This window comes from Podarcis cretensis (assembly GCF_951804945.1).
Source record: "Podarcis cretensis genome assembly, chromosome: 4".
In the NCBI taxonomy this organism is placed as follows: domain Eukaryota; kingdom Metazoa; phylum Chordata; class Lepidosauria; order Squamata; family Lacertidae; genus Podarcis; species Podarcis cretensis.
In genome coordinates this window covers 43,326,856-43,353,958 of record NC_137173.1, presented here as the reverse complement: position 1 = coordinate 43,353,958, position 27,103 = coordinate 43,326,856, and the positions used below count along the sequence as shown (strand labels likewise).

Sequence of the window (27,103 nt, the reverse complement as noted above, 5' to 3'; positions counted from 1 at the left end):
GGCTGAAGAACTGCAAGTTTGCCAGGCCCCAATTTGGCTTGAAAAGCAGTTTTCCTCGAACCACGCCCAATGACACCTACTATCAGGGTGTGGAGACACAGCTGCAAAGGAACAGGTGAGCTCTTTAAAGTGCACTCCTCGCTGTTCCTTGGCAAGCAAGCCTTGCTGTCAGCACCAACAAGCTGATTGGCGCTTTCAGCAAGCCTGCTGGGATTGGCACTTAATAGCAAGCTCCAAAACAGCTTGCTATGAGCACACACATTCATTTGCAATGCTGGCTTGAAGTTGGTGATGCAAAGCAGCTGCCTCTGCAGGCACAACTCAAGCCATGCGTCCAGTGATAGAGAGAGTGAGAGACAGGGTCACCTTGTGATTGTGATGTCTGGGGATCGACAAGTGGAAGGCTCTACCCTCCTGTCAAAATGGCCTGTGGTGGATGATCAGAATCTTTCCCTTAACCTTGTCTGGATGCTGTTTTCCACCGCAATTATTTTAAACCAGGCATAGGCAAACTCAGCCCTCCAGATGTTTTGGGACTACAACTCCCATCATCCCTAGCTAAAACAGGACCAGTGGTCAGGGGTGATGGGAGTTGTAGTCCCAAAACATCTGAAGGTCCGGGTTTGCCTATGCCTGTTTTAAACTATGGTTTGAAGTGACGTGAACCAGGCCATTATTAAATGAGAATGGGGAGAACCCATTCAGTTGATAGAGCATGAGACTCTTAATCTCAGGGTCATAGGCTTGAGATCCATGTTGGGCAACAGATTCCTGCACTGCAGGGGGTTGCACTGAATGACCCACCCAACTCTACAATTCTATCACTTTACCTTGTGCTCCTTGGAGAAGAATGGGGGATCTAAATGCATCGAAATAAAAAATTGTGTTTTTTGTTGATTGCCAAATGCTTGTTTGTACCTAGCCATGTGCGTTTCCCATTCCGTGCTATGGTCATTTCCAAGATGTGGATCACATGGCGTCTAGCTTATTAATAAAGGTCCCAGTTAGAGACCCCCTATAGTACATGGTGCTTTAGCACAATCCTTTCATTTTTAGGATGAGGCCTCTAAACTAATACATTACTGGCTTCCCTGTATAAGCCAGGATAGAGGTAATTGCCATGTTTATTCCAATGTAGTTTAAGGAATACCTCTTGTTGGGCCAACTTCCTTTTGGTAACAGCAAGCTTTTAATCCTGGCTGGACTTCATAAAGCAAAAACTCAAAATGCAAAGGTAGAGTGAAGTAGCTTTAAAGATGAATGTACAGAATGCAGATGTTAGATAATGCCTCTCTATAAGCCTTTCCCATATTAAAAGTTCTTGGCAATATTTTAACCAGCAGGCCCCTCACTGTTTGCTAAAACTGCTCATTAGGCGACAGCTGCTTTAAGGAGCTTTTAGGTTTAAGGATCCTGTCAACTAGGAGAGTCCTCATCAATGCCACCGATAAGCCTGCCCCAGTCGGAGCTGACAGTTTTTTTCATCCCCCCTCTGAAATCCCTTGATTCCTGTCATCTTTTCCTCCCCTCCTATGAAATCTCATTCTTGCAGAGGAAAAGGCTTCATGCTGTAACTTATTTAGCTAGTTCAATTAATGTCTAGGGTGCTAATGAGAGTATTTGGATTAAAGGACTACAGCATATAGATGTCAGCAGAATTTCCCCATAACCTCAGGCTTTTAAATATCCCTTCCATCTCAATCTCTGTCCAAATTGATTAGGCTTGTATAAGTTAAATGGCGTTTTTCTAGTCTGTGGATCTCAATGTAAGTTTCGGAGCTTAGACTTAAGGATCTAGGGAATTTCTGAAATGCAGATTACAAGGGACAGAAACCCCCTCCCCACCTGCCTGTTTCAACAGACAAGGGATTATTGGAGGCACAAATTTGAAGAGCAGCCATGTGGATGCAGCCTGCAGCCTTGGTGTTTTGACTGCAAGTGTAGATCTCCACACCTAGATGGATGAATATTAACTGGGTTGGAGTGGTTCAGGGAAACTGACCATAGGGCATAAATTGAATCTCTCAGTTTCTTCTTCTTAAAGAAGCAGTAACTTTAGCTGTAACCATTCTGAGTTAAACAATAAACCATGTACAGTAAGGTTACCAGATATTTTTTTTCAATGAATCCAGGGACACTTTAATTAATTAATTACTACATATTCGGGACATTGATGCTGCAACGATGGCAGAGGGGTGGCTGCCGCCTTGACCTCAACCGCCACGTTTCCCCTTCCTCTGAGGCTTCTATCTCCTTTCTCCATGAGCCTGGGCAGCCCCTGAGTTGTTCGTTCTTCGGTGGTGGTGGGGAAGCAGTGGGCAGTGGGTCAGGCATACAAGGCGGAGAAGGAGGGCCGAGAGTGGCAGCAGCAGCAAGTCTCGGGCAGCGCAATGCTTCCCTTTCCATCGGAGCATCCCCAATCCCATTCCTACTTGCGTGCAAGCAGGAGGGGGTGGGGATCCCTCAGCTGGGAAGCGAGGCTTCATACTGTCTTTCAGAGGCAGCCCGGAAGTTGCATCCTAGAGCACCTGCACCACCATCATATGGGGACTTCCGAGCAGCTCCTGAAGCCAGCCAGAGCCGACTGCTCTGGGTTGCTGAGACTGCCGCTGCTGTGTTTCCTGGGGACATTAGATGAAATCCGGGGACATTCCGGGGATGGAATTTGTCTGGGGACTTATCCGCAAATCCGGGGACTGTCCCTGGGAAACGGGGACATCTGGTAACCCTAATGTACAGATCAACATATAGTATCTACACAAGCTAAGATCCTCAGCTGTTTATACTTAAAATAAATAATAAGTTACTCTGCCTTTTACTTTGAAATGGAGCTGGTGCTGTTTTGTACCACGCTGATCCATAGCTAGCTACTGGTGGGATATATAATTGACTTGATATTTAGCTACATGGTGGCAGCAGTGAACAACTAAGTAAAAGATTTTAGCCTAAAATAAAGAAAGCAAAGCACTTGGATGTGTGAGAACACCCCTCCAAAATATGCAAACAGTGTTCACCATAGCAGGCCACCCTTTAAAGGTGAATATCTAACCACCTAACTTCTGCATTCTGCACCCAAAGGAGTCATCATCACCCTTCAACACTATAGATAGTGGTATTAAAATAGGCCAAGCAGTCTTCATTCCTGCTTTGCCTATTTTTGAATTTTGGCATTACTAAATTGCACAAGGTGCTACTGCACTAGGCTGTATTAACCACACAGTATTTAAATGAAGCATCCCTAAAATTATTTATCATTCAGCTTGACAAACTTGTAAAACATGTAAGCATTACATGCCCTGCATTTACGCCCATTTCTTTTCCGGGGGAAGGAGGAGGGAGTCCAGTTTTCAAAGTGTTGCTGTCTAAAAACCCTGCTTCACTCTAAGAAAGTCTAGTGGCACTCTTGGTGGTCCTTAATCATGGAACTGAAGGTGTTCTGGTGCAAACTGGTCTTGACTCTCTTCTCTCTTTGCCTTCTGTTGCAGAACCAGACCCTCACCACTTCTTTCTCCAGATTGAGCCCCTCGGCCATCCTCATGATCTCCTGAGATGAAGGCTTGCTTTGTTCTGCAAAATGGCTCTCGAGAGCTTCTTTGGCTGCAATGCTAGAAAGGAGAACCATAACAATTCGATCATAGCCTTGGTATCTCAGGCTGCATGGAAACTATGGGCCAGTTCATGCAAGGCGTTTCACATACATGACAGGGGAAAAAAGTATGACATCCACATGTCATTTGTGGCCTGGGTTGTGTGATGCAAACAGGAAGCATCATCCATATTTATCCCTGTGCTTTCAATACTAGCAGAGAAAAAGAGAGCAGCACCAAATTCAAGAGAGCGAAGAGAAAAGCAAGGCTCAAACTGGTGCTTTAAAGATGGACGGTACATTGCCAAAGGTGTTTTAGTGAAAACCTTCCTTGGGAATATCTCTCATGTGTCCAGAGAGGCCTCGGCCACTTCCACCTTGGAAGGCCCTTTGCCATAATAAAAAATAAAAATGACAACACTTGAGCAAAAAAAGGTAATCTGTACCAGTTAACACAAAAGTATGTGTTTTACCAAATCACTTTTTAAATTGGCTTAAATTTGGGGTCCAATCTGAGAGCGTAACGTTTAAAAACAAGTTGGAAACCTTGTTACGATATTAAGATATTGCCTCATTTTTGGGGGAAACTACAAACGAATGCTGAAATTGCCTCCAAGCTGCTTGTTGTGCTTTTCAGCCCAAACTGAAATATTGTGAAAATATTCAGATATGTGGTATATTTCTTCCAAAGCCAAGTGGGATAACAAAAAACAATTCCCTCCGTAGTGGAAGAAATTTTCATTTTGACCACAAGGGGGCAGCATTATACTTTGTGTTTGACATGAAAGGGGCTGTGCAAAGCAGGTAGGATTCTGATGCAAAACAGCTGGGACGGTACGTTCCCTTTTCAGGGTTTCTTTTTAGAGGAGTTGTACTTTTCAATGTATTTGTGTTGTTGAGGTTAAACAAGCCAGGAATGGGTGGGTGGGTGTATCAGCATCGGCAGGGTGGTGGGGTACTACAAAACATTGTGATTTTTATCGATTCATAATCGTAGAAGATTGAATTAGCACGGGTCTTTTAAAGGGACCATGAACTCAACTGTAAGTACCTATAAAAAGGTAAAGGTACCCCTGCCCGTACGGGCCAGTCGTGACAGACTCTGGGGTTGTGCGCCCATCTCACTTAAGAGGCCAGGGGCCAGCGCTGTCCGGAGACACTTCCGGGTCACGTGGCCAGCGTGACAAAGCTGCATCTGGCGAGCCAGAGCTGCACACAGAAACGCTGTTTACCTTCCCGCTGGTAAGCGGTCCCTATTTATCTACTTGCACCCGGAGGTGCTTTCGAACTGCTAGGTTGGCAGGCGCTGGGACCGAGCAGCGGGAGCGCACCCCGCCGCAGGGATTCGAACCGCCGACCTTTCAATCGGCAAGTCCTAAGCGCTGAGGCTTTAACCCACAGCGCCACCTGCGTCCCGTAAGTACCTATATGGAGGAACAAAATAAAAAAGTTCCTTCCAGTAGCACCTTAGAGACCAACTAAGTTTGTTATTGGTATGAGCTTTCATGTGCATGCACACTTCTTCAGATGCACACGAAAGCTCATACCAATACTTAGTTGGTCTCTATGGTGCTACTGGAAGGAATTTTTTTATTTTGTTTTGACTATGGCAGACCAACACGGCTACCTACCTGTAACTAGATTTATGGAGGAAAATAATGTGATGTTTTGGACCTCGCCCCCCCCCCAACAAATACAAGGGCCATATATGTAATTAACGAGGCAATCCTATACATGTGTATTTGGAAGTGGTGCAATGGGTCAGGGCATCTGGCTATTAACCAGAATGTTGGTGGTTCAAGCCCAGCCAGGGAAGGCTGTGGGCAGGATTCAGTTGCACTAGATGACCCTCAGGGTCATTCAGTCATTATATTTCTATGCCACTTTTCACTTACGTGAGACACAAAGTGGCTTCCAACAATAAACAACATAACAGATCATCACAATTACAATATAAATCACAAAGAATAATTAACAGATCGCCAGTAAAACAATTGCAAATCATCAGCAAAGCAACCATCTTCTATAAAACACTTATTAACAAAACAACTAAAGGGAAAAAAGCTAAGCAGCCTAATTCTACAAGCCACCAGGGGTGGGGGGCTTTCCAACTATACAATTCTATGATTCTAGGTTCTTAGCCTCAGACAAGTGTTTTATAGCAGGGAAGGGTCCCCTCTTTGTGCCTAAGGGCTGCATTGCATTAGTGGGCCGGGCCCGAGGCAATAGTGGGCCAATGGGAAGACTTTTACCTTTCCACAGGAGGCTACATTCTAGCCACACAAGAGTCAGAAGTTTACACACCCCTCCATCATCCATCCAGATGAGTAAGACGCGCAAAAGCACCCATGGGTGGCATAGAGCAGGGCCATTGGGGGTTCATCCTAGGGGACATGTGGGGAAAGTCTTGAGGGCTGGCTAGAAAGACCAGGTAGACTGCCTTTTGCCCCTGGACCCAAAGTCCCTAACCCCTGGTATGTAGGATGGCAGCCTCAGGAGGCTATTCGTACAGATGGGAATACTCAAGTGCTAACTGCCTGCGTTTCCCAAAGCTGAAAAGCTCAGTCCAGCATCCAGCCACATTACCTTATGGTTGTTCTGCGTTTCCTTTTCCGCTCATTCACTCCAACCTTTTCATTGTATAAAGCTGCAGGACAGAACATTGTGAGAGAAAGCAACTTCCAACGATAACATGCACAGTATCAAAAGCTACTGCGACCTGCAATTCCTGTGAACTAAACACTCAAATTTCAGTGATTTCAAAATAGGACCCACACCTAAGACCCAGGGGGCGCTTTGCCACCTGGTTCATTGGCACCTGGGACAGTGCTAGTGGGAACAATCCTGCTCCCTCCCTTGACTAAATGTGCTAAAGGGGTTGCTGGAGCAGGCCTGTGCTTTCTGAAAATTGTTCTCTGTTCCGCATCCGTTTCAATGCACACAAGCAAGGAAATCTCCCTTAAGAAGAGCCGTGGAATTTTGGGTTATACCTCCTACTTGTTCTGCTTCCTCCAGCCACTTGGTTAGGATGGATTTTAGTTTGCAAGCATTCTTGAAGCTCAGCTGCAAGTTTTCAAACCGGCAAATAGTTGTTTGGCTGAACTCAGAGCCATGCACGGCAGCCAAAGCCTCTCCAACGTTAGTTTGGGTATAACCTGCAAAAGAAAACAATCCTACAAGCTCAGGGAAAGATGCTGGCATGGGAACACTTTATCTATTTATCTATTTATCAGTCTACACACTCACCCACCCACCCACCTATATATATGCATACACTGATGATTTTGAAACTCTTCCAGAATTTTTCTTTCATCTAATAAAACAAATCTGATTTTGATTTCACACCAATCAGACACAGAAAAGGTTTTCCAGTGGGGAAGCCATTAATCCATGGTTGCAAAAATAACAAAGAATCATGTGTCACCTTGAAGACTAACCAATGCCAGGCTGTCCAAATTATCAACTTTGCATGAATGGCCACTGGTAATGCCATAATTTGCATGCCCTGCACTTCTCTGCATTTCTTTTTCTTCTGACCTCAGTGAGATTGGTAGAGAGGATGATTCTGCATCTATGGATCACACTTACTGCATCTACAGCCACTTTATGCACCACATGCCACAAAAGTTATGCCAAAGTAAATTTCTTTGTTTTTAAGCTGTCAGAAGACTCCCTGTGGCTTGTACAAAATAAAATGTTTTAATTTTAACACAGAAGCAGACAAACCAAAAAGGGAGCCTGGGACTTATCCTTGCACTATACTAGTCTTGAGCTATACATTTCCTACTACTCAGAAAAGACATTCACATTTAGATTTCCTGCATAGGATCATTTATATCAGTGCACCATTTTTGAAGAATGTGGGAGGCTTGAAAAGCTCCAGTATTCAGTAAAAACCCAGTTCATTTGCAATAGTACTTAGACATGGACCTTTCACACTGTCCTTTCTACTCTGCTGCTGATCATTTTATCATTATCAGTATGCCACAATCCATGCATTTGTTGCTTTAGCATAAGCAAAAGATTATATATATATATATATATATATATATATATATATATATATATCCTAACATTTTTAGTTAAATGAGTCACATACCCAGCTTAATTCTTCTCAGCTTGAACTCGTTGGCAAACTTTTCTAGCTCCCTGATTTCAGGAGAATCCATGTCTATTGGTTCTTCGATTGACTTGTTCTTCTTGCGGAATTCCTGCTTAAAATCAGTGACTGAGTCATCTCCAAGGATAGAGGGGTGCATGGAAGGAAAGCTGTGGCCCAGAGCACATGAACTGGCGCTCAGCGCATGGTCAGGGAATTTATAAAGGCAAGGGGTGAGGCTACCTGTTGGAGAACAAAAACAAATGCTATAATTTCCCAGCTCACATCATTTAGCAGCAGTGCAATCCTAGGCAGACTTTTACTCAGAAGTAAGCCTCATCAAGATCAATGGGACTCACTCCCAGGTAAGTGGCATGGGATTGAAGTCTTAATAGCTTGTTCTCATTTCATATTACCCAGGTCTTATGTCCACTGGTCTTATTGATTGTTCTGTAAACTGTGCTGCGGCTCTCTGTGGTGAAAAGTGACCTATAAATATTGGAAATGAATAAACAAATAGACTGTGCTGGCTTCCCAGATTGGTTCCAAGCCCAGTAAAGGTACCAAAACCCTAAAAAGCTGAGGGCCAGGCTATCTGAAACACTATCTCTTCCCATATTATCCTTTCCACAGGCTAAGAAGTCCTTCTGTATCTCCCACCAGAAAAATAGATTTGGTTAGTGAATAGACAAGAAGGGGCCTTTTCGGGGGCAGCTCCTGAGTTTGCAGAATTCCCTCCCGCTGAAGATACAGTAAGGTCCCTTTTAGTCGTCATCATTCTGTGTGGCTCTTCAGCATTTCTAAATGGCTGTACTTGAGGGACAATTACAACAGATCAGTGGCGTAGCGTGGGTTGTCAGCACCCGGGGCAAGGCAAGTAATTTGCGCCCCCTAACCCGTGGATTTGTGTCCCCTAACCCTAACCCCCAGATGTTGCGCCCGGTGTGGCCGCCCCCCCTGCACCCCCACGCTACGCCACTGCAACAGATTCCACATGAAAAACACTTATGTCCCTGTGGAGATGGCAGTACCGAATCGGTGGCACATGCCCTTCTGGCTTGCACTCTTTATAAAGACTTGAGGAATGAGATTATCACCCCTCTTTTATTGTCCATTCCGGGTCGCCCAACCACTGCTACAGTGTCCTTTCTCTTGGCAGATCAAGATGAGCAGGTGACAGCAAAGGTTGCAAGGTTTTTAGCTGGGGCAATCAGAATAAGATCCACTATTTGACTATTGATTATAAACCCTAAAATGCATTTTATATAATTGTCTGTTTATTTTCATTCTTTGCATATCGTATTGTTGTTTTATTGCTATGGCCGATGGCTGACACGAATAAAGATTCATTCATTCATTCATTCATTCCCAACGATGATGACTAGCTCCAACCACAAGGTCCCTTTTAGTCATCCCTATTCTGTATGGCTTTTCATCGTTTTTAAATGGCAATTAAGATTTAAACCCTGCTCCTTTTGATTTTGAACTACTGCTGTTACAGGAATGCCTCTCGGGCGCTGAAACCTTTTATGTAATAAGGTTAATCAGTTAGGGGAAACAAAACAAAATGAAACAGGACAGACTTGCCTTGCAATGTGCCAACACCATTCACAATGTTGGGATGGGGCATACTGCAGGTCTGCAAAATGCGGCTTTGAGAGAGGCTGGCTGCCAGCATATCTGGACCTGCAGGCTTGATACCTGGGTAAAAAGGGGGAGGGGGAAGTTGAGAGTGCAGTAAGACCATTTCAGTTGAGACAAACTGAATTAGTTACAGATGTATTCCCCCCCCCCCCCCCGCTTTATGGGCCCACTGGTTTTAAGGGAACATTTCTTACCTGCCATCACGCCGTAGGCAGCTTGCTGGTTTCCATAATGGCAGGAAGGGATGGAATAATGCAGACCTGGTAGAACATTCCCCAGTGTCGGCATGGAGAGGCATATGGAGGAAGATTTAGGGGTTGGGGTTAACAAAACAGAGGATAATGGTAAGAACATGCATAAGGACCCGAAGATCATCCTTTCAACCCAACCAAAGTATACCACAGTGGTACCTCAGGTTACATACACTTTAGGTTACAGACTCTACTAACCCAGAAATAGTGCTTCAGGTTAAGAACTTTGCTTCAGGATGAGAACAGAAATCATGCTCTGGCAGCACGGCAGCAGCAGGAGGCCCCATTAGCTAAAGTGGTGCTTCAGGTTAAGAACAGTTTCAGGTTAAGTACGGACCTTCGGAACGAATTAAGTACTTAACCCAAGGTATCACTGTATGTCATTGAAATTCTACTCAATATTGACCCAGAATAGATTCCAATGTATAGTTAGCAGAGCAAAACCTTAAACACGTTGCAGGATTACCCCCCAAAATAGACCAGAGGCAATTAATATTTCATCCAGCCGAGCTTTACTGCTATTGAAGGCAAATGAGCATAATGGTCACAAATCCAATACATTCAGGATTGGCGCTGTCCATAAGAAATCCAGCTGCAGCAGACTTAACTTTAATAACTTATAATAAGTCTAAAACCTTAACACTAAGCATGCTATGTACAGAACACCACACCAGAAGCAAAAGATATAGAAAGAGAAAGTGAAACCCAGGCTCCTTCTGGCCCTACTTTTATGGTCGGCATGACCTTGACTGAAAAGATAAGAGAACCAAGTTTAAGCCAGCTATACTCAGCTTCTCTGAAGGAATAACCCAGAATATCAGGAACTCCTGCTTGTTTCTTCCACACAGAGAAGCTTCCAGAACCCTCTTGAATTAATTAGAATGGGAAAGATCTCTACACATCAGATCAATACTTTCTGCACCAAGAAATGCAAACTGGGACCAGTGTACTAGAATTGTCTTGCCCCACATGTGTTCATTTGACCTCTTCAGTTGAAGAATTAGCACCACTACAGGTGTCACAGAAGACCCGTTTAGTGTGGCAGCATCTACACTTTCCTGCCTGCTGAGATGAAGCAGGTGCCTTCACTGTTCTATGTTTGGTGCCTGCTAAACAAATTCCTGTTTAGACAAGCCTACCCAGACACTAAGAAAGTGGAGGTAATTTTACTCAGCTTTAGTATTTTACCTTCTATTTGTATGCTTTAAAAGTATGGTTGTAATTTTTCCCCCTTTATTTTATTGTTTTATCTTTTTGTAAACTGCTCTGAGCATTGTTCTTTTCTTTTCTTTTACAATCAAGTCGTGTACAAATGTTATGAAATAAACATGGAAATAAATAATATATTATATTCACATTTTGGATCTGTCTTGAGTCTATACTCTACCTTTTGGAGAGCATCTTAAGAAAGTGTGTAAATTTGAGCTGTACATTCAGGAAAAGCAACTGCATGCACCCAGCTTTCAACGTACCTCAGATTTACCATGTATGACAAAGTTGTTGAAAGCAAGTGGAGCAGAAGTCCAGTAAATGTAGGCCATTGTGTGCTAGTTATAGTGATTACTGAAAAGCTTGACACATAAAATGTAAATTATGCTTATGAGATTTTATTTTATTGTGCAAATTTTACAAAATAAAACCTTTTTTTTTTAAAAAAAATAGCCATGTCTGATGTGGGCAGATGATAAAGGAATCAAAGGAACATTTGACTACTTCTTGAACTATGAATGGCTTCTGCGTTAGTCAAATATACCCATTGTTCTTTGGTTTGATTCCATTTTACACAGAAGGAACTCCCCTGTCCGCAAATCAGTGCATCCCATTTTACTTCAAAACAGAGCTGTTTGTTAAAGATCACACATGCAAGTTTCAATATAGTTCTGTACTAATCACAGGCCAATCCTTATCTGACAGGCTGGTCAAAAGTCCACAGTATGAACTATTCACAATTTTTTTTAAAAGCAAGTGTGTTTATGTGTGTGGCAGGGGGGTTATGCACTGCAAATAAATCACTGTGTGCCAAGCCATTTTTGATTTTCATTCTTTCAGCCACAGTTCTTGTTTTAAGGCATTGAAATAGAAATGAATTATATTCCTGGAAGGATTCTATTTCACATTAAATTAAAATGGCAGTGCAGCGTTCTGCTTCTTTCTTCATTTCTTTTGAATCCACAAATTGGTTTTCTCCCATGTAACAGAAAAAAAGTTTTAACTTAATGATCTTTGAAATAGTTGGATACAGTATAATATACTTTCAGGGTCATCTGCTTTAATACACATCTTGATGCTTCTCTGAAATTAAAAACGGAGAGCTCTTGAAGTCACAGGAAACCTAAGGAACTGAAAAGAGCCTGGCTTAAATTGCCTGCAGGGCAGAGGAGAGAGTAGCAGTTTCTGAGCACAATGACTTTCATGCATCACTGATATAACTCATTTGGGAGAAACCAGATGTGGAGCGATGAAGGAACGCCACACAAAAGCCTCTGTCAATGGGACATGGATCTCTACCTTAAAAATCATATTTCCCTGCCTTCCCAAGGAGCATCTATTATTCTAAACCAGCACAAGGCATCTTCTGCCTCCTTCTGAGTGGTCTGTCTTATTGTTGTTGATGTGGCATGGCCAGTCACTGGGACCATAGTGCAGCATTTAGTTGTGAGTCCACAACTACCAGAAGATTATTTGGAGGGGGGTGGTAGTGTTAGTGGGGAGACATTGGTGAAGTCGAGGTTGACCAGGTAGAACGTTGCCAAGGTAGCCCTCAAACCTAATTCTGGCGCTTCTTGAAACAATTCTTATTTTGGAAAAAAATATTCTAAAACTGTGAACTCTCTGGCAGGTTATATAAAACCTTGCAAGTGTTTGAAAGTATGACTTGAGACAAATGCAGATGTGGCAGAAAGTTCAGAAGCCATGGCCCACTTTTCCAGTTTAGACTGACCTTGGATACGGCTGTGTTTCCAATCCCAGTTCAAAGTGCCAAATACTGCCTTTAAAGATTTAGGACCAAGGTGTTTTAAGGATTATCGTGCGATCATACCCAATTTCTGAGATCTTTGAGGCCATTTCCAGCTGGGTTCAGACATGCTGGTGGTAGGAAAATGGGACAGAGTATCTATGGTTGCAGCCCAGACTATGGAATTCCCTCTAGGAGGCTTGTTGGCTCCTTCCTTATCAAACTTTTATTGGTTGGTGAAACCTCTTTTTGATGTACCTTCAATATAGATTAATTCCCACTCCCTGTGCCCCTCCCTGGGTGTTAGGTTGCAAATTATTCTGATTCTATTTTACCTTCTGCTTAAACACACATACTGGAGTTTGAAAAAAATGGGCATACAAATGATTTTATTTAAGACTGAAATTGTCATTTCATGCCACTTGGAATAAACTGATGCTTTTGATCATCTCTAAAGGCCCTTCCAAGCAACCTTTTTATTGTGCTTTCATGATTATTTGGTATCAGGGAGGTTATACATACAATCCCACTTTCAATACTGTTTGTGTTTGCAAAGCTTTTGGAGGCAGACAAACTCTTCTGTTCCCAAACAGTGCATGTTCCTGCTAAAATCCTTCAATTTTTTATACCACAAACATTCCAAGTTATTTTTTGTTTTTCACTCCCAGATAGCTTTTATAGCACTCTTGTTCAAGATGTGTAGCTCCAGATGACAATAATGCAGTAGCACTGGAGAAGCATTGCAGAACATCTAATAAAGCAGAAGGATGTGTGGATGCTCCAATATAAACCACCACAAATTCAGTATAAACGAGTCAATTACATGTTGCAGAATATACCACCACCTAGAGCAGCAGCAACAACAAAAATAAAATGTCATATGGAAGAGTCCAAATGAAAATTAATTGTTAATAATGCCATACTTAGACATGCAACTGAAAACAGGATTTATTAGCTTAGTTAATATTTGTATCACCTTAGATTTTTAGTGCTTGCATATGTGCAAACTGGTTGGTTTTATTTTCCACTTCATATAATGCATCTTCCCATTTTTTAGTATGAGTTTTTGAGAAGTAGGAAATAAGACATTTTAGATTGTAAATGGTTTTAGGAATTATGATATCCTTTTACCATTTTGGATTTATGTTTCGTCTTGTTTTTAAATGGTTTTAAATTTTGTACATTGTGTGAATTGATTTTATTCACACATTTGTACACCACCCTGGAATCGTCTGTTGAAACATTTAAGAAACACTTTAAAGAAATACGACATCAGATAAATAAATAAGACACCAGCCTTTTGATGATGCATTATGATGATCCAGCTTCTCCATTGTGAAGATTTTACTGGAAAGCTAATTAAAAAAACAACAACTACACCATACACAATTAAACCTGGCACGCTGGTAGTTTTAGTTTGAATCATTTGCTCAGAGAACCTAATCTCTTTAAAAAGTTTTCCCTTCAAGGGCTTGCGTAGCATATGAAAGAAGCCAAGGCATGGGACATTGAGAAGAGCAACACTGATAGAATAAAAAAAGTACCTGTTGAGACCACATTGGTGGCATGATTGGAGACGGGTAAGCACTCTGCAGCACTGTGATGCATTATCAGAGGCAGAGAGGGTGACGAGTCTGAATTCAAAGGGATGAAGGTGTCAGCTGAAGGAAAGGCTTGACAACTCATTCCCACAAGCAAACAGAAAAGGAAGAACGAAGAGATGCCTTGCCTTGCTTTTCTCCCAAGTCTACCCTATGCAGTTCCCAGCAGTCCGGATTCGATTGTACCACTTTCCCTTGCATATATACATAACATGGGTTATGGTGCACAGGGAAGTCGTGTGCAGGTATTTATACTGTCAGGAAATCCCTTTATCCATTTTAATGTGCTTTGCCTGGCCAAGTTGCCTGATCACTTAGGAACCTCCTTCCTCCCCACCCAAATGCAACAGACACCCAATTAATGAGGGGAAACCAGAGACCCAATTTTTTTCCAGGTTCTTTTAAAGCAGGCTTTTGTGAAGGAACAATATTGGATAAGGCTGCAGGAGGGAGTCTTTTTACCCCAATTTCTGCTCATATGATAGTTGCGGAAACCTCCTCAGTGCTATCCAACCGTATGAACACCTGCCCCAAAAGCCAAAAAACAAACACTCAAATCACACAGAGATCCCCACCGCACAAAGCAAAAGGTTGAAAAAGCAAAATATTACCAAAAAAACACCCCAAAAATCCAAAAGTTATATATGTAAATTAAAATCAAAAACTATAGAAATGAGATTTGGTTCTTAATTTTTGGATTATATGAAGAAATCTGTAAACAGATGTTATTTCATGAACAAGGCTTCAAACATACTACTCTGCATGATAGGAAGTACTGAGTGTTTACTGAGACTAGTCAGACTTGGAAAATACATGAAAGATGTGTTGTTTTAAGGTCCTATGGGTAGTGGCGTAGCGTGGGCTGTCAGCACCCGGGGCAAGGCAAGTAATTTGCGCCCCCTAACCCATGGATTTGCGCCCCCTAACCCGTGGATTTGCGCCCCCTAACCCTAACCCCCAGATGTTGCGCCCGGTGCAGCCGACCCCACGCTACGCCACTGCCTATGGGAATAAGTTGCATTTTATAACCTTTTGCTTTTAAATGTTGCTGTTTTAAAAAAAATTCAGAGACTCACATTGAAAAGGCATTGTAATAAACATAGCATCTGATAAAACCAAATATAAGATATAAGATCAGATAAACATTCACCCTACTTTGAAGTCATTAATACATTTCAGGCATACGTATCATCCTAAAAAAGCAGTGTTATGTATCCACCAATCAGCAACGGATTCTGAGATGCACGGTTGATCAAAAGTACTAATTGTAGCAGGACGAACATGAATAAGTTTCCATCTACAATATACCGGTAAGCCCTTAGTGGGTCCAGGCTTTTGGAAGACATGATACTACCTGTAGAAGCATAAGGCACAAGAATAGTCATTGCCACCAATTGGAAGAGCTTTGTTTGAGAGAAGATAGGGCTTTTCCACAAGCAGAAAACCTCGCATGCTACTTGAGTTTTTGAGCTAACCATTTCTGCTGCATCCTGTATTGAATTCAAACACTTAAAAAGTGTCATTCATATCGACTGATAACTCACAGATATTGTCACTGCAATTACCTATACAGTTCTGGTTCCACATTTGATAGGTCCCTCCCAATTTTTTCCAAGAGAATTATATGCATTCCGCATGACTACTGTCACGCTGCAAATGTAGGATTGCACCAGACATTCTGCACAGGGAAGGTTTTCTCTTCTCTGATCTAGAGCAAGGCAGTCACAATTGAATTTAATGAGCTGAGTTAGTACTGAGAGCATACTGAAATTTATTTGAACTTAATCCTATGGGGTCTGTATAAAAAAATTCCCAGTAAAGTTGAATGGAATTACTCATAATATTCATTTCCTAGCATGTTGCATGGATAAAAATCAACGTTAATATGAAAGAATTGCATTAGTCTGGTTATATGAATATGGACAAAACTAGGGTTGCAAATGGGGCATATGAGTGGAAGGGAGGGAGATTATTATTATTGTGGGAGCCCAGAGCTCCAAAGGGGATAACTCAAGGTGGCTGTCATTTGGGCAAGGATCACACCCCACTGAGGAGAAGATTGGATGCAAATAGTGTTCTGGGCCCAGAAGGTTCTGTTGGTTGTTGTTGTTGTTGTTTAGTCATTTAGTCATGTCCAACTCTTCGTGACCCCATGGACCAGAGCATGCCAGGCACTCTTGTCTTCTACTGCCTCCCACAGTTTGGTCAAACTCATGTTGGTGGCTTTGAGAACACTGCCCAACCATCTCGTCCTCTGTCGTCTCCTTCTCTTTGTGCCCTCCATCTTTCCCAGCACCAGGGTCTTTTCTAGGGAGTCTTCTCTTCTCATGAGGTGGCCAAAGTATTGGAGCCTCAGCTTCAGGAACTGTCCTTCCAGTGAGCAGGGCTGATTTCCTTCAGAATGGATAGGTTTGATCTTCTTGCAGTCCATGGGACTCTCAAGAGTCTCCTCCAGCACCATAATCCAAAAGCATCAATTCAGCCTTCTTTATGGTCCAGCTCTCACTTACATACATCACTACTGGGAAAATCATAGCTTTAACTATATGGACCTTTGTCGGCATAGTGATGTCTCTGCTTTTTAAGATACTGTCAAGGTTTCTCATCGCTTTTCTCCCAAGAAGCAGGCGTCTTTTAATTTCCTGACTGCTGTCACCATCTGCAGTGATCATGGAGCCCAAGAAAGTAAAATCTCTCACTGCCTCCATTTCTTCCCCCTTCTATTTGCCAGGAGGTGATGGGCCCAGTGGCCATGATCTTAGTTTTTTTGATGTTGAGCTTCAGACAATATTTTGCGCTTTCTTCTTTCACCCTCATTAAGAGGTTCTTTATTTCCTCGTCACTTTCTGCCATAAAAGTTGTGTCATCTGCATATCTGAGGTTGTTGATATTTCTTCCGGCAATCTTAATTCTGGCTTGGGATTCATCCAGCCCAGCCTTTCGCATGATGAATTCTGCATATAAGTTAAATAAGCAGGGAGACAATATACAGTCCTGGGCAAAGCAATAGCAAATCAGTTATCACAATGAACCACCTGAAACCTTGCAAAATATAAAGCATGCGTTGACTCCCTAGTTTGTTATACTTATTAAGAAAACCATAATTAACAGTTTGCATGACTGGACAAATGGAACGATTCCTTTGACAATCTGTATCATAGATGAACACATACAGTGTAGCAAAAACACCTGATAAAGAGAAAGGATTAAGAGATTTCAGCGGAAGACACTTTCCCATGCACTGATCACTTTTTAAAATATATAGAAGGCGCATTAGCTCCTGTTGCCAAGCTCTGGTTCATTGGGTTTGGACTAAGACCAGGCATAATTGCATTATGGCTGACAATAGTCTTAAAGCCCAACCGATGGGGGAAATGGGCCTACTTGATAAAGGATAAAAAATTAAGATAATTTGTTTTCCTGGGGCACCTGTCCTCACACTAGATCGCTGAAAAACAACCTCTGCCTGTGTATCACAGATTGCTTATGTGATTTGGTATAGGGTGCTCCCACGGTTCTCAATGCACAGCTAAAATGAGGGGTGTGTCCGTAAGGGAAAAATATTAGTTCCCCCAAATTCTGTGTGTTTGGACACAGTGCATACCCAAAAACCCCAAAGTTTTTGAGCACGAAATGTTTTTAATCAGTAAAATATAAAAGACTCTAACAGTGTTTTTCATATTTGAATTTGATCTTACATACTCCTTAGAATGCTAATAGCATGCTTAGATCTAGTATCTGCCATAACATTGGTTGGTGGCAATGTTGCTGATTATGAAAAGTGGGTGCTTTGGTTCACTTGAAATGAAACACCTCTGGTATTGGTTGGAAGTTTAATAAATGCTTGCTTTGTCTTGTTGACAGGTCAAGATACCAGTCTTAAACCTGAGGTCACCAACATGGTGCCCTTGGTTATCATGGAGTGTTTGACTTCTCATGGTACCCACAAACCCTGACTGCCTCACTCTCAGTGTGCCCTGGTGGGTGAAGGTGGTACATAAAGCCAAAAGAGGAAATTAGAAAAACCACGCTCTTTTGCACTTCCTGTTCCAATTCTATTTCCTTGTAAAGCTCTGATCAGCACCTGAACAGAAAGTAGGGGAACTGAAAAGGTAGGAGGGAAAACCACCAGCATATCACAGGTCATCTCTTGGCCCACAGTTATGTTCTCTGATTTGTTGATGATTTTGTTGTCATTCTATGGAAAATTTGTGAAGATCCATGTATTAAATTTACTGTGCAGTCTACCAATGTAAACTTTCATTTGATTTGAGGGGTGGAGGAGACCCCACCTAAAATCATAAAACTAAAGCAGATCCATTTTAATTCTGTTGGATCTGGCTCTTACCCAGAGACATGGAAAAGCAAACAACAGAAACTGGATGAGGTATCCACAGCACTCTTTCAAAATTTCCTATGAGGAAAGGGTGAAGAAGTTGAGTAAGAAGCAACATGAAAGGCATTTTAAAACATTTGAAGGGCTGTCACATAAACTATGGATCAAATTTATATCCTGTCATTCTGAGGGTAGGTCCAGTATGTCCAAAATACAAGAAAAATGATTTAGACTAAAAATGAGGAAGAACTTCCTAATGATATAGGTGGTCTGATGGACTGGAAGAGATTGCCTCAGAAGATGTTAGGTGAGAAAGTGGCTGGGCATTAGGGATGCTGCAGTCAGCTTCCTGCACTGACAAGGTTTGGACCAGAAGCCCTTTGAGGTCATTTCCATCTCTATGATTCTAGGAACTCAAACAGGAGAAAATCATGAAATATTATCAGGTTTAAATAAAGTTTGGAAAATGAGCCCATCTTTTATTTATTTATTTAAAGGAAAATTGACCACAATGAGTGAATGTTCAAAGTGCTTCCAGATGTGTTTGCACGCACACAAACGTATAACAGCGAATAGTGAGATACTGCTTTCTCTTTCCAACAGCAGTATAAAGAAAAGGTCGTGATGGCTTTGGAAAGAAAATCAAATGGAGATTATCACACGGGCATCATTTAAATCCTATTTTTCATCTATATTCATACATGAACTTTGGTTCCAGATTGTAATAATGAATATTAGGGTACAAGGGAGAAAACATCATCTGTTCAGCATGGCTAGTCGTTTAGAGTTTCATTACAAAGCAAAACAACTTGCAAGCAAAGTGATTTCATCAGCATATTCAAGCCACAAACCAGCTTCTCCTGAAGGTCATTCAAACATTTTTTTAAAAAGAGAAAGTTATGCTTTTGATCCAGCAATGGAAGCTGTTTTCAGCTCCCCACTCCACAATTCTATAAGAGTAATGCAATTCATTTCTAAAAATAAAAATAAAGGAAGACAGCTGCAACTTTATGATCAATAATTCTTCAAGTGAAGGCCATTCTTTTTTTGTTAAAAAAAAAATCTCAATTAGAATTATTTTTGTGCCGTATTCTGCTCCAAGTACAAAGTATTTCAGTGAGGCCTGGATCTTTTGGTGCTCTGTGTAAGGACGCCATCTTATCCTGGCCACCCACCTCACAGCTGCCAAAGACTAAGACAATCTTAGTAGACCTAAGACCAACAATCTATGCTACATGCCACATAGGACCTATTTAATGTATTTCTTTAAGTGATTCTCTCTAGTGTGACCAGAAACAAAAGACAGTAGGTTTCCTTAAATGTTAAACCTTTTGTGGAACAAAGGAAGTTTGTAAAAAAATGTTTTGCTTGCTATGCAGGGGCTATCTGTTGAAGTCATCTCCTACCATTCTGCCATTGGTTGGCTAGAAATTGGTTGACTAGAAATTGGTTGACTAGTCTGCCATTGGTTGACTAGAAGTACTCATGCACATGAAACACATCATACAAATTTGGAACCTTTTTGCTTTAACACAAAATAAAAAGGTGATCTCTGCTGTGATTCTACAGGTTGAAGAGCAATGGCTTCAGATTGACAGAGAATAGATTTGCACTGTGATGCTTAAAATGTGTTCCTTTAAGGGATTCCGAAAATGCAGCTGAATGTGTTGCGGGATCAGATTTAGAAGATGTTTTCTTGATTCCCTTTAACTTTGAAAAGAGAGTGTAAGAATGACCTTAATCCTGCTGAGTTTCGGAGATCTTTGGGATGTTTTAAATTGCTTTATGAACGTGTTTATAAAATTGGTCTGGCCTTTTGGATTTAATGTATTTTGAAGATTGTCTTGTAAGCCAACTTGCGAGAGCTATGCCTTAGAAGCCAGTCTTAAAATATTTTAAACATATACACTAGTGTGGTGTAGTGTTGGACTAGGACGTGTGGGACCAGAGTTCAAATGCCTTTAGTCATGAAACTCACAGGGTGACCTTGGGCCAGTCACACTTTCTTAGCCTAACCTACCTCACAGGATGGTTGTAAAGAGAAGAGTTAGGTGTGTCAGCTTGAGCTCCTCAGAGGACAGCTGGGATTAAATGAATAAATAAATAATCCATTGTGCTAGGATTTGTACAGAAATCTATTAAAACAAAACCTTATCTAAAAGACATGCACACACATTGTGGGATTGATAGAATTGAGAATACAAGATAATAAAGACTTAAAAAAAGACTGGCAACCATTTGTGTTGTATCTACAGAGACAATGTAAAGAAATGGACTCACTAGCAGGGTTTGAGTAAACACTTACAATTAACAAAACAAATACAGAAATCATAAAGATGATGTTAAAATGATAGGACTATAACAATATTTAATATAAAGAACCTAAGGTTGAGATACAATAAAGCAAGCAAGAAAAGTTAGTATGTAAAAAACCAGAAGAAGAAGTTGAGGGAAGTCAGGGGAGGGGGAGGGGGAAATTTGGAATTTTATTTATTTTATTTTTTTTTTGTTATTTGATATGTTGTTACTATGATAAAAATGTAAAACTCAATAAAATTATTATTAGAAAAGAGAATACAGGCAGAGTGAAAAATGCACTATCTTCAGGAATTGGGTGAATTTTGAGCACCTTCCCACCAATTTGTATAATAAAATAGATTTTCTGAGTTCGTTAGGTTATGAGGTAGTAAACCAAGAAATAGAGAAGGTGAGAGGGAAGGAACACAAATTGACAAGGAAGAAAACCAAGCTTGTTGCAAGATCTCCAGTTATAATTCTTCAAAATATATCACTGTAGCGGTTACTGAATAAAGTTTATTCTCAGCAGGAAACCAAACTGGGAGATACATTACCTTCCCATTTATCTTCCTAATAAGATCTAGAACTCCCTGCTGTGACACGGTTGTAAAAAGTGGCAAGCTATTGGACGCGATGAGCTTTAAGACTATTCCTGCTTTCAGAAAAGAAGCAAACCGACTGCATAATGTCACATAATCCTAATTACTACAGAGTTTTCACAAAAGTGATGCTTCTCAACATGTTTTTCAACAAACGATCACAAAGTGCATTAAATCATTCATTTTCATAGCTCCCCTGGAAATCAGATATTAGATTCACTCACATAATTGCTAATTCAAAATTATAATGTTTTGTCAGACTCCATATTTATCAGCACTTTGATGAAGCTAAGGATGCCTGCATGTATCTACACAGGTATATGTGGATATTCTACTTTTACTGAACTAAATTTAAAGAAGCTTGAGTAGAACTCAGTTTTTGAAATGCGAATTCCCTCCATCCTCTCCCATTTTGCTGCCTATGTGCTGTCCCCAAAGAAAGCCATTCCTGCGTGTCAGGCGGCTGCCAGAACAGTGTGGGATAGTCTGCAACAGAAGAGAATTTGTTGAACTTGGAGAATGGGTCTTGGGCAAACAGAAGTAACCTGCATTCGTACAGGACTCCCTGGATCCCTTTGTCTGCATGTAAGAAAGGAAGAACAAAACTATGAACATTTATAATTCATCCACAGAGAATAACAGAAAAGACCCACAACACTAGGATTTTGGGAGTTGAAAACTTCCTGTTCCAGTTCCAAAACATTGCTGTTGTTCGTTGGATTAGTCACAACACTTCATATTTGGCAGTAACCGAGTTCAGTGACAATGAATTGGATTCTTAAAATAAAAATAAAAATGGATGCAAGGTCCTTCAGATTTGTCTAAAATGACTTGGAGTGGGAATAATGAATCTGGAAAATATTTGACATCCCCTCCTCGCATTGGAGTACATCCTTCACACACACACCCAATTCCAAGCCTTTTAAAAAAATCTTACATCTCTCTGAAGAAGCCAAGACATGCCATGTATACATCTTTGCATTATGACCAGTTCTCCAGAAACTAGATATGAAGTGGATTTCCAAGAACACTGCTATCTTTTTTAAAAAAAATATGACCGGCTTCATGTTGTTATCAAAAGCTATTTTTGTTGTGTTATACAACCCTCAGACAGACCATTCAATCAAGCAAAACACTTCTATTTCATGATTAAGTCCCTGCTGTGTGAATCTAATAAATTACTGGTGAATGTTTTATAAGTTACTTAAGACCAGTGAGCTTTGCATTTGCTAGAAATACCATGAAGATATCTTACTAAGAAATGTATGTTTTCAGTAATGCTCCTTATACCCATGACAAAAACAGTACCTGAATGGAAGAGATCTCCAAAGCCAGCCCTTAATCTGGTTCTTAATCCGGCAATCAACGGTCTCCTTTTCATATCCACTAAACATCACCATTTTCCCTTTCTTCCCAAAATGACTGACAACAGCACACCCTTTGTACACTTGGCACTGCACATTCTGGTCCCAAGTGTACAGCTCCATGCATTTCATGTCTTTGGAGTGGTTAGCAAACTTTATATAGAGAATAAATAAATTTATAAAATGAATATTTCATATTAGAAAGGAGAACTGTTTGATATTACTTAGTAGAGTGTCCACCTGTCAGAGATTTGTTTAGCTTTAAATAATCATTCCCAAATGATTGTCTTTAAGGCTGCAATCCTATACACACTTACTTCAGAGTAAATCTCATTGAACGCAGTAGGTTTTACTTCCAAGCAGCTATGCATAAAATGGTACTGTAAGAGACATGTTCACCCCTATTTTCACTATGAGGGTGGGAAAACTTTAAAAAAAAGGTTTGTTAGATAATGTTGCTGGAGGGTTTATGTTCTTCATGTTTCTTAGAATCTCAGTCTAGCCAAACACTTTTAATCCCTATTGTCTTCATTAAGTGATGCATATGCTGACATAAACATCAAACACTCTCCTTATATCAAACCTTTGGTTTTAGAAACATTAAATTATATTCCCCTCCAGCCCAGATAATAAAATTTAATTGAATTGCCAATATTTTCCCCCTTATACTGGTTCTCTACCTTTATCAGCAGCCTAACAAGCTAAAATTCTAACAACAAACTGCAGTGACAGGGGAAAGAGTGACATGTAAAGTCACACCTGTTGAATTTCTGCCCACCTGTTAAAGGCACAGAAGCCTACAGGAAAATAATTTGGACATCTTAATTTCATTATTTAAAAGGTTGTACACTAGATTTCCAAGTAGCTGAATGGCAACCTCTCCATTGACGCTGAGCTAGTCAAGTATGTTGGCAATGGCTCAAGACTCCAACAGGACATGGGAGAATGTGATGCTAACAACCAATACCAAGATGAAGGTCTATCAGCCTTATGTGTTGAGCATGCTGCTTTACGGAAATGAGTCACGGGCAAGTTTCAGCCACCATGAGCAATGCTTCAATGCCTTCCACATGCAATGCATCAGGACAATTTTGGGCATCATGTGGCAGGACAGAGCCTCAAACAAAGATGTGCTCTCCCAAACTCAAGTTCTCAGCATGTTCACTGTCCTGTCTCAGCGATGTCTATGCAGGCTTGGCCAAGTCCACAAAATGGAAGATGACAGGATGTCCAAAACATGCTCTATGGGGAGCTCTGTGTTACAATGATGTATTCAAATGTGACATGGAGGTTGGCAACATCAGCCCCGCCATTTGGGAATCCCTTACAGACGACCAGAGTGCCTGGAGACAAGCCGTCAGGTCATGTATCCATAGCATTGAGGAGGAATGACTGCTGGAAGGAGCTCATAAAGAAGAAATGCTATGGTACACCTGCATCCGTACAATCAGATGCTGTCATCTACCACAGCTGCAACAAGACATGTCTCTGCCATATTGGTTTCTACAGCCACAGCAGGCGCTGTATTTCTCAAATGGTTTGCCTTCACCGCTGATGTCACACCCTTCCATTGTCTTCTGAGACAGACTGATGCCAGCCTCAATAAGAATGGCTTGGCAAGAAAGTCAAATTCTGAAAAACAAAACAAAAGGAATTTATTTTAAAAGTGTTAAGAGGTAAATCAGAGAGTTACTATTCTGAGCTATAATGAAATGTATTATATACATATCACTCTTGCACACACTCTGTAGAGAATCTTGAATAATGAGCCTTCATGATATGAGAAGATAAAAGACAAAAGGAAATCTAATTTATCTCTCAATTATTTTTTCTTCCAGTTGCTGACCAATAAAAGTGCAATAAAAATGGCTCTGATGAGATCTGCCTGTGGTTTACAGAAGTGGTTGGCAGCATTCCTTGTGAGCCTGATATATTTTATGACATTTTGAGTTCTTTTGCACTTCACAGATAGACATAAAAATGAATTGTACACTGCAGAAAGAAACCAAATAAGCAAAGTGAGATTATGGATAGATAGACATATGCGAGCGCACAACATTTCTGCCAGTTTCACAGCCACAATTTTGTTTCATCAAGCAATTTATGCTGCCTTTGACTTTCAAGATCTGGATTCCTCTCCACAGAGAAAGACGTGATTTCTTTTTGCAAGTCCTACTGGCCATCCAGAAGGACATATCAAACTAGACTTTCAAGTTCAGTTCAAATTTTGCATTGCAGATAGATTTGAAGATGCTTTCATCAAAAACAAAAAAGTTTAACAAGACAGGCATGTCTCTAAACACAAGGCAAGACATGGCGGTTATGAAGGAGGAGAGTGCTTGGTCTATGGCAGTGCTTTTCGAATTATGGGATGTGGTGCACTGGGAATTTATTCCTCCTATTGTGCTAGGGATCAGTACCATATTTGGTCACTGAAGTATCCCACCCAACTTGGGCTGTGGACGGGTGGACCAGCACCAGAGCTAGAGCCAATGGTTGGACGATCAATATCAATGCACCTGTTTACTATATGTCACCACACCTGAGACTACACTTCATACTTCAGTGGTTGCCTGACATTTGCCTCTGTCCTGAGAACAGATTTAAGAACATAAGGTGAGCCTGGTGGATCAGGCCAATGGCTCATCTAGTCCAGTATCCTGTTTTCTCAGTGGCCAACCAGATTCCTGCAGGATCTGAGCACAAGAACACTCTCCTCACATGTAGTTTCCAGCAACTGGTATTCAAAAACATTACATGGAGGCAGAGTAGTAGTAGTAGTAGCCTTCTCTGTGAATTAGTCTAATATCTTTGAAAGTCATCAAAGTTGGTGGCTATCACGGCCTTTTGTGGGAGCTGAGATGAGCTGTGTGAATAAGTTCCTCCCCGCCCCCCCTTCTATGTGTCCTGTATCTTCCAACATTCAGCTTCACTAGATATCCACAAGTTATAGTGTTTGAAAGTCAGGATATGAATTTCTACATCAAAAGAAACGAACTTCCACTTGCCCCTCTCCACAAGCCCACTGTCCTCATTCCACTGACCCCGAAAGGCCTTCAGGAATGAACACCTGAAGTGCAGAGACCATTGCGGGGAACAGATGACCTAGTCTTGCAAGAAAAATGAAGAGAAAGCAAGCAGAACATCACAACATTTGGTCATTCACTGCTGTGTCATTCTTTCCCCAGCTTGTGTCATTGTGATAGGGTATCTCCCCACCTACCAGCACAAATTTTGAGTCACTTATCCTTGCCCTACTTCTTGACCAAGCACAGCATCTTTCAGATTAGTACGACACAGCATGTGCTTTTGACAGGTCTTTGAAACATTGTTTTGGAAACAGATGTCAGGCAAAAAGGACTTTATCTCCTTTACAGGCTAGGTCAGGTTGAAGAAAGAATGAGCAGAACAAGTTCACTCCTTCGTGCTGTTCTGTGAACTGTTACACACAGAGACTAGGAGTGGAAGGCTTTGCACTGCTAGGTATGTAGAACTTCATCACAGCATGCAAAGGTATCTCAAGCCTGTATGCCTGTTCATAGTTCCTCGCAGGAAAGCAGTCCCTAATGGCTAAAGTGCCAAACCACTGCCCACTGCAAGGCAAAGCCTGCTGTGCAGAGGGACTTGAGAATTTCAAATGGCCATACCAGCAAACTCTTTCCACTGGGAAAGTCTGCATGCTGCCCAGAGGGCTTGCATGGCAGCACAGAACTGCATGCACTCCCACCCCCAAATTAAGGCTTGTTTTGTGCACATGGAAGGGACCTCAGGTATAAACAGTTAAAAATATTGAATATTTGTTATGTATTAGGATAAGCTCAGTTGCTGATAAAACCAAGATTGCAGGTTCAATCCCCATATAGGACAACATTATAGGGGGCTGGACTAGATGATACTTAGGGTCCCTTCCAACTTTACAATTCTATGATAAGAATTTTTTTAAATGTCTGCCAGAATAGTCAGCCCGAATTCTTTCTTTTCTCAGTGCCAAGTTTAATTAGAATCCACACATCCACAAATACAGGTTTTCTATGTGTTTCAATGCAACTTCATGTATTGATGGATGTGTGCTGTCAGAGCTGCCTCTAGGTCCCAGCTCACAGAGGACCAACGCTAGGCTGTCGTTATGTACAAAAGTCTTTATTGAGGTTCAGTTTCCATTTCAAAGCCGCAGCGCGCAGCTCTACGTCTTAAACCCTAGACCGGCGAAGTACCGTCTGAGTCTCCTCCCCTATGACACCAGTTTAAGATCCTAGCCCTGCTCCACCTTTTACGCTGCTCTCTCCTCCTCTGGGTCCTCCTGCCCGCTGGGGCATTGCCCTTTCTGGACTCTTCCAACGCTGAGTCGCTTAGCTCCTCCCCCTCCCTC

At 41.4% G+C, this 27,103-nt stretch overlaps 1 protein-coding gene across 2 annotated transcripts in view; it reads right to left on the bottom strand.

The window, feature by feature from the left end:
- Positions 1–3,286: 3,286 nt before the first annotated feature.
- Positions 3,287–27,103, bottom strand: part of POU1F1 (POU class 1 homeobox 1) — a gene marked incomplete at its 5' end in the record, with an annotated part of 64,775 nt that continues 40,958 nt past the window's right edge. Inside the window, 7 exons of one of the 2 annotated variants that reach the window (XM_079974854.1) lie at positions 3,287–3,605; positions 6,173–6,233; positions 6,577–6,741; positions 7,686–7,924; positions 9,269–9,386; positions 9,524–9,589; positions 14,081–14,222. In XM_079974854.1, the coding sequence (XP_079830980.1) occupies positions 3,392–3,605; positions 6,173–6,233; positions 6,577–6,741; positions 7,686–7,924; positions 9,269–9,386; positions 9,524–9,589; positions 14,081–14,222 (1,005 nt within the window). In that variant the 3' untranslated portion in view covers positions 3,287–3,391. Of the gene's footprint in view, positions 3,606–6,172; positions 6,234–6,576; positions 6,742–7,685; positions 7,925–9,268; positions 9,387–9,523; positions 9,590–14,080; positions 14,223–27,103 lie in introns of those variants that run through there. The other variant, XM_079974855.1, reaches the window with a different exon arrangement.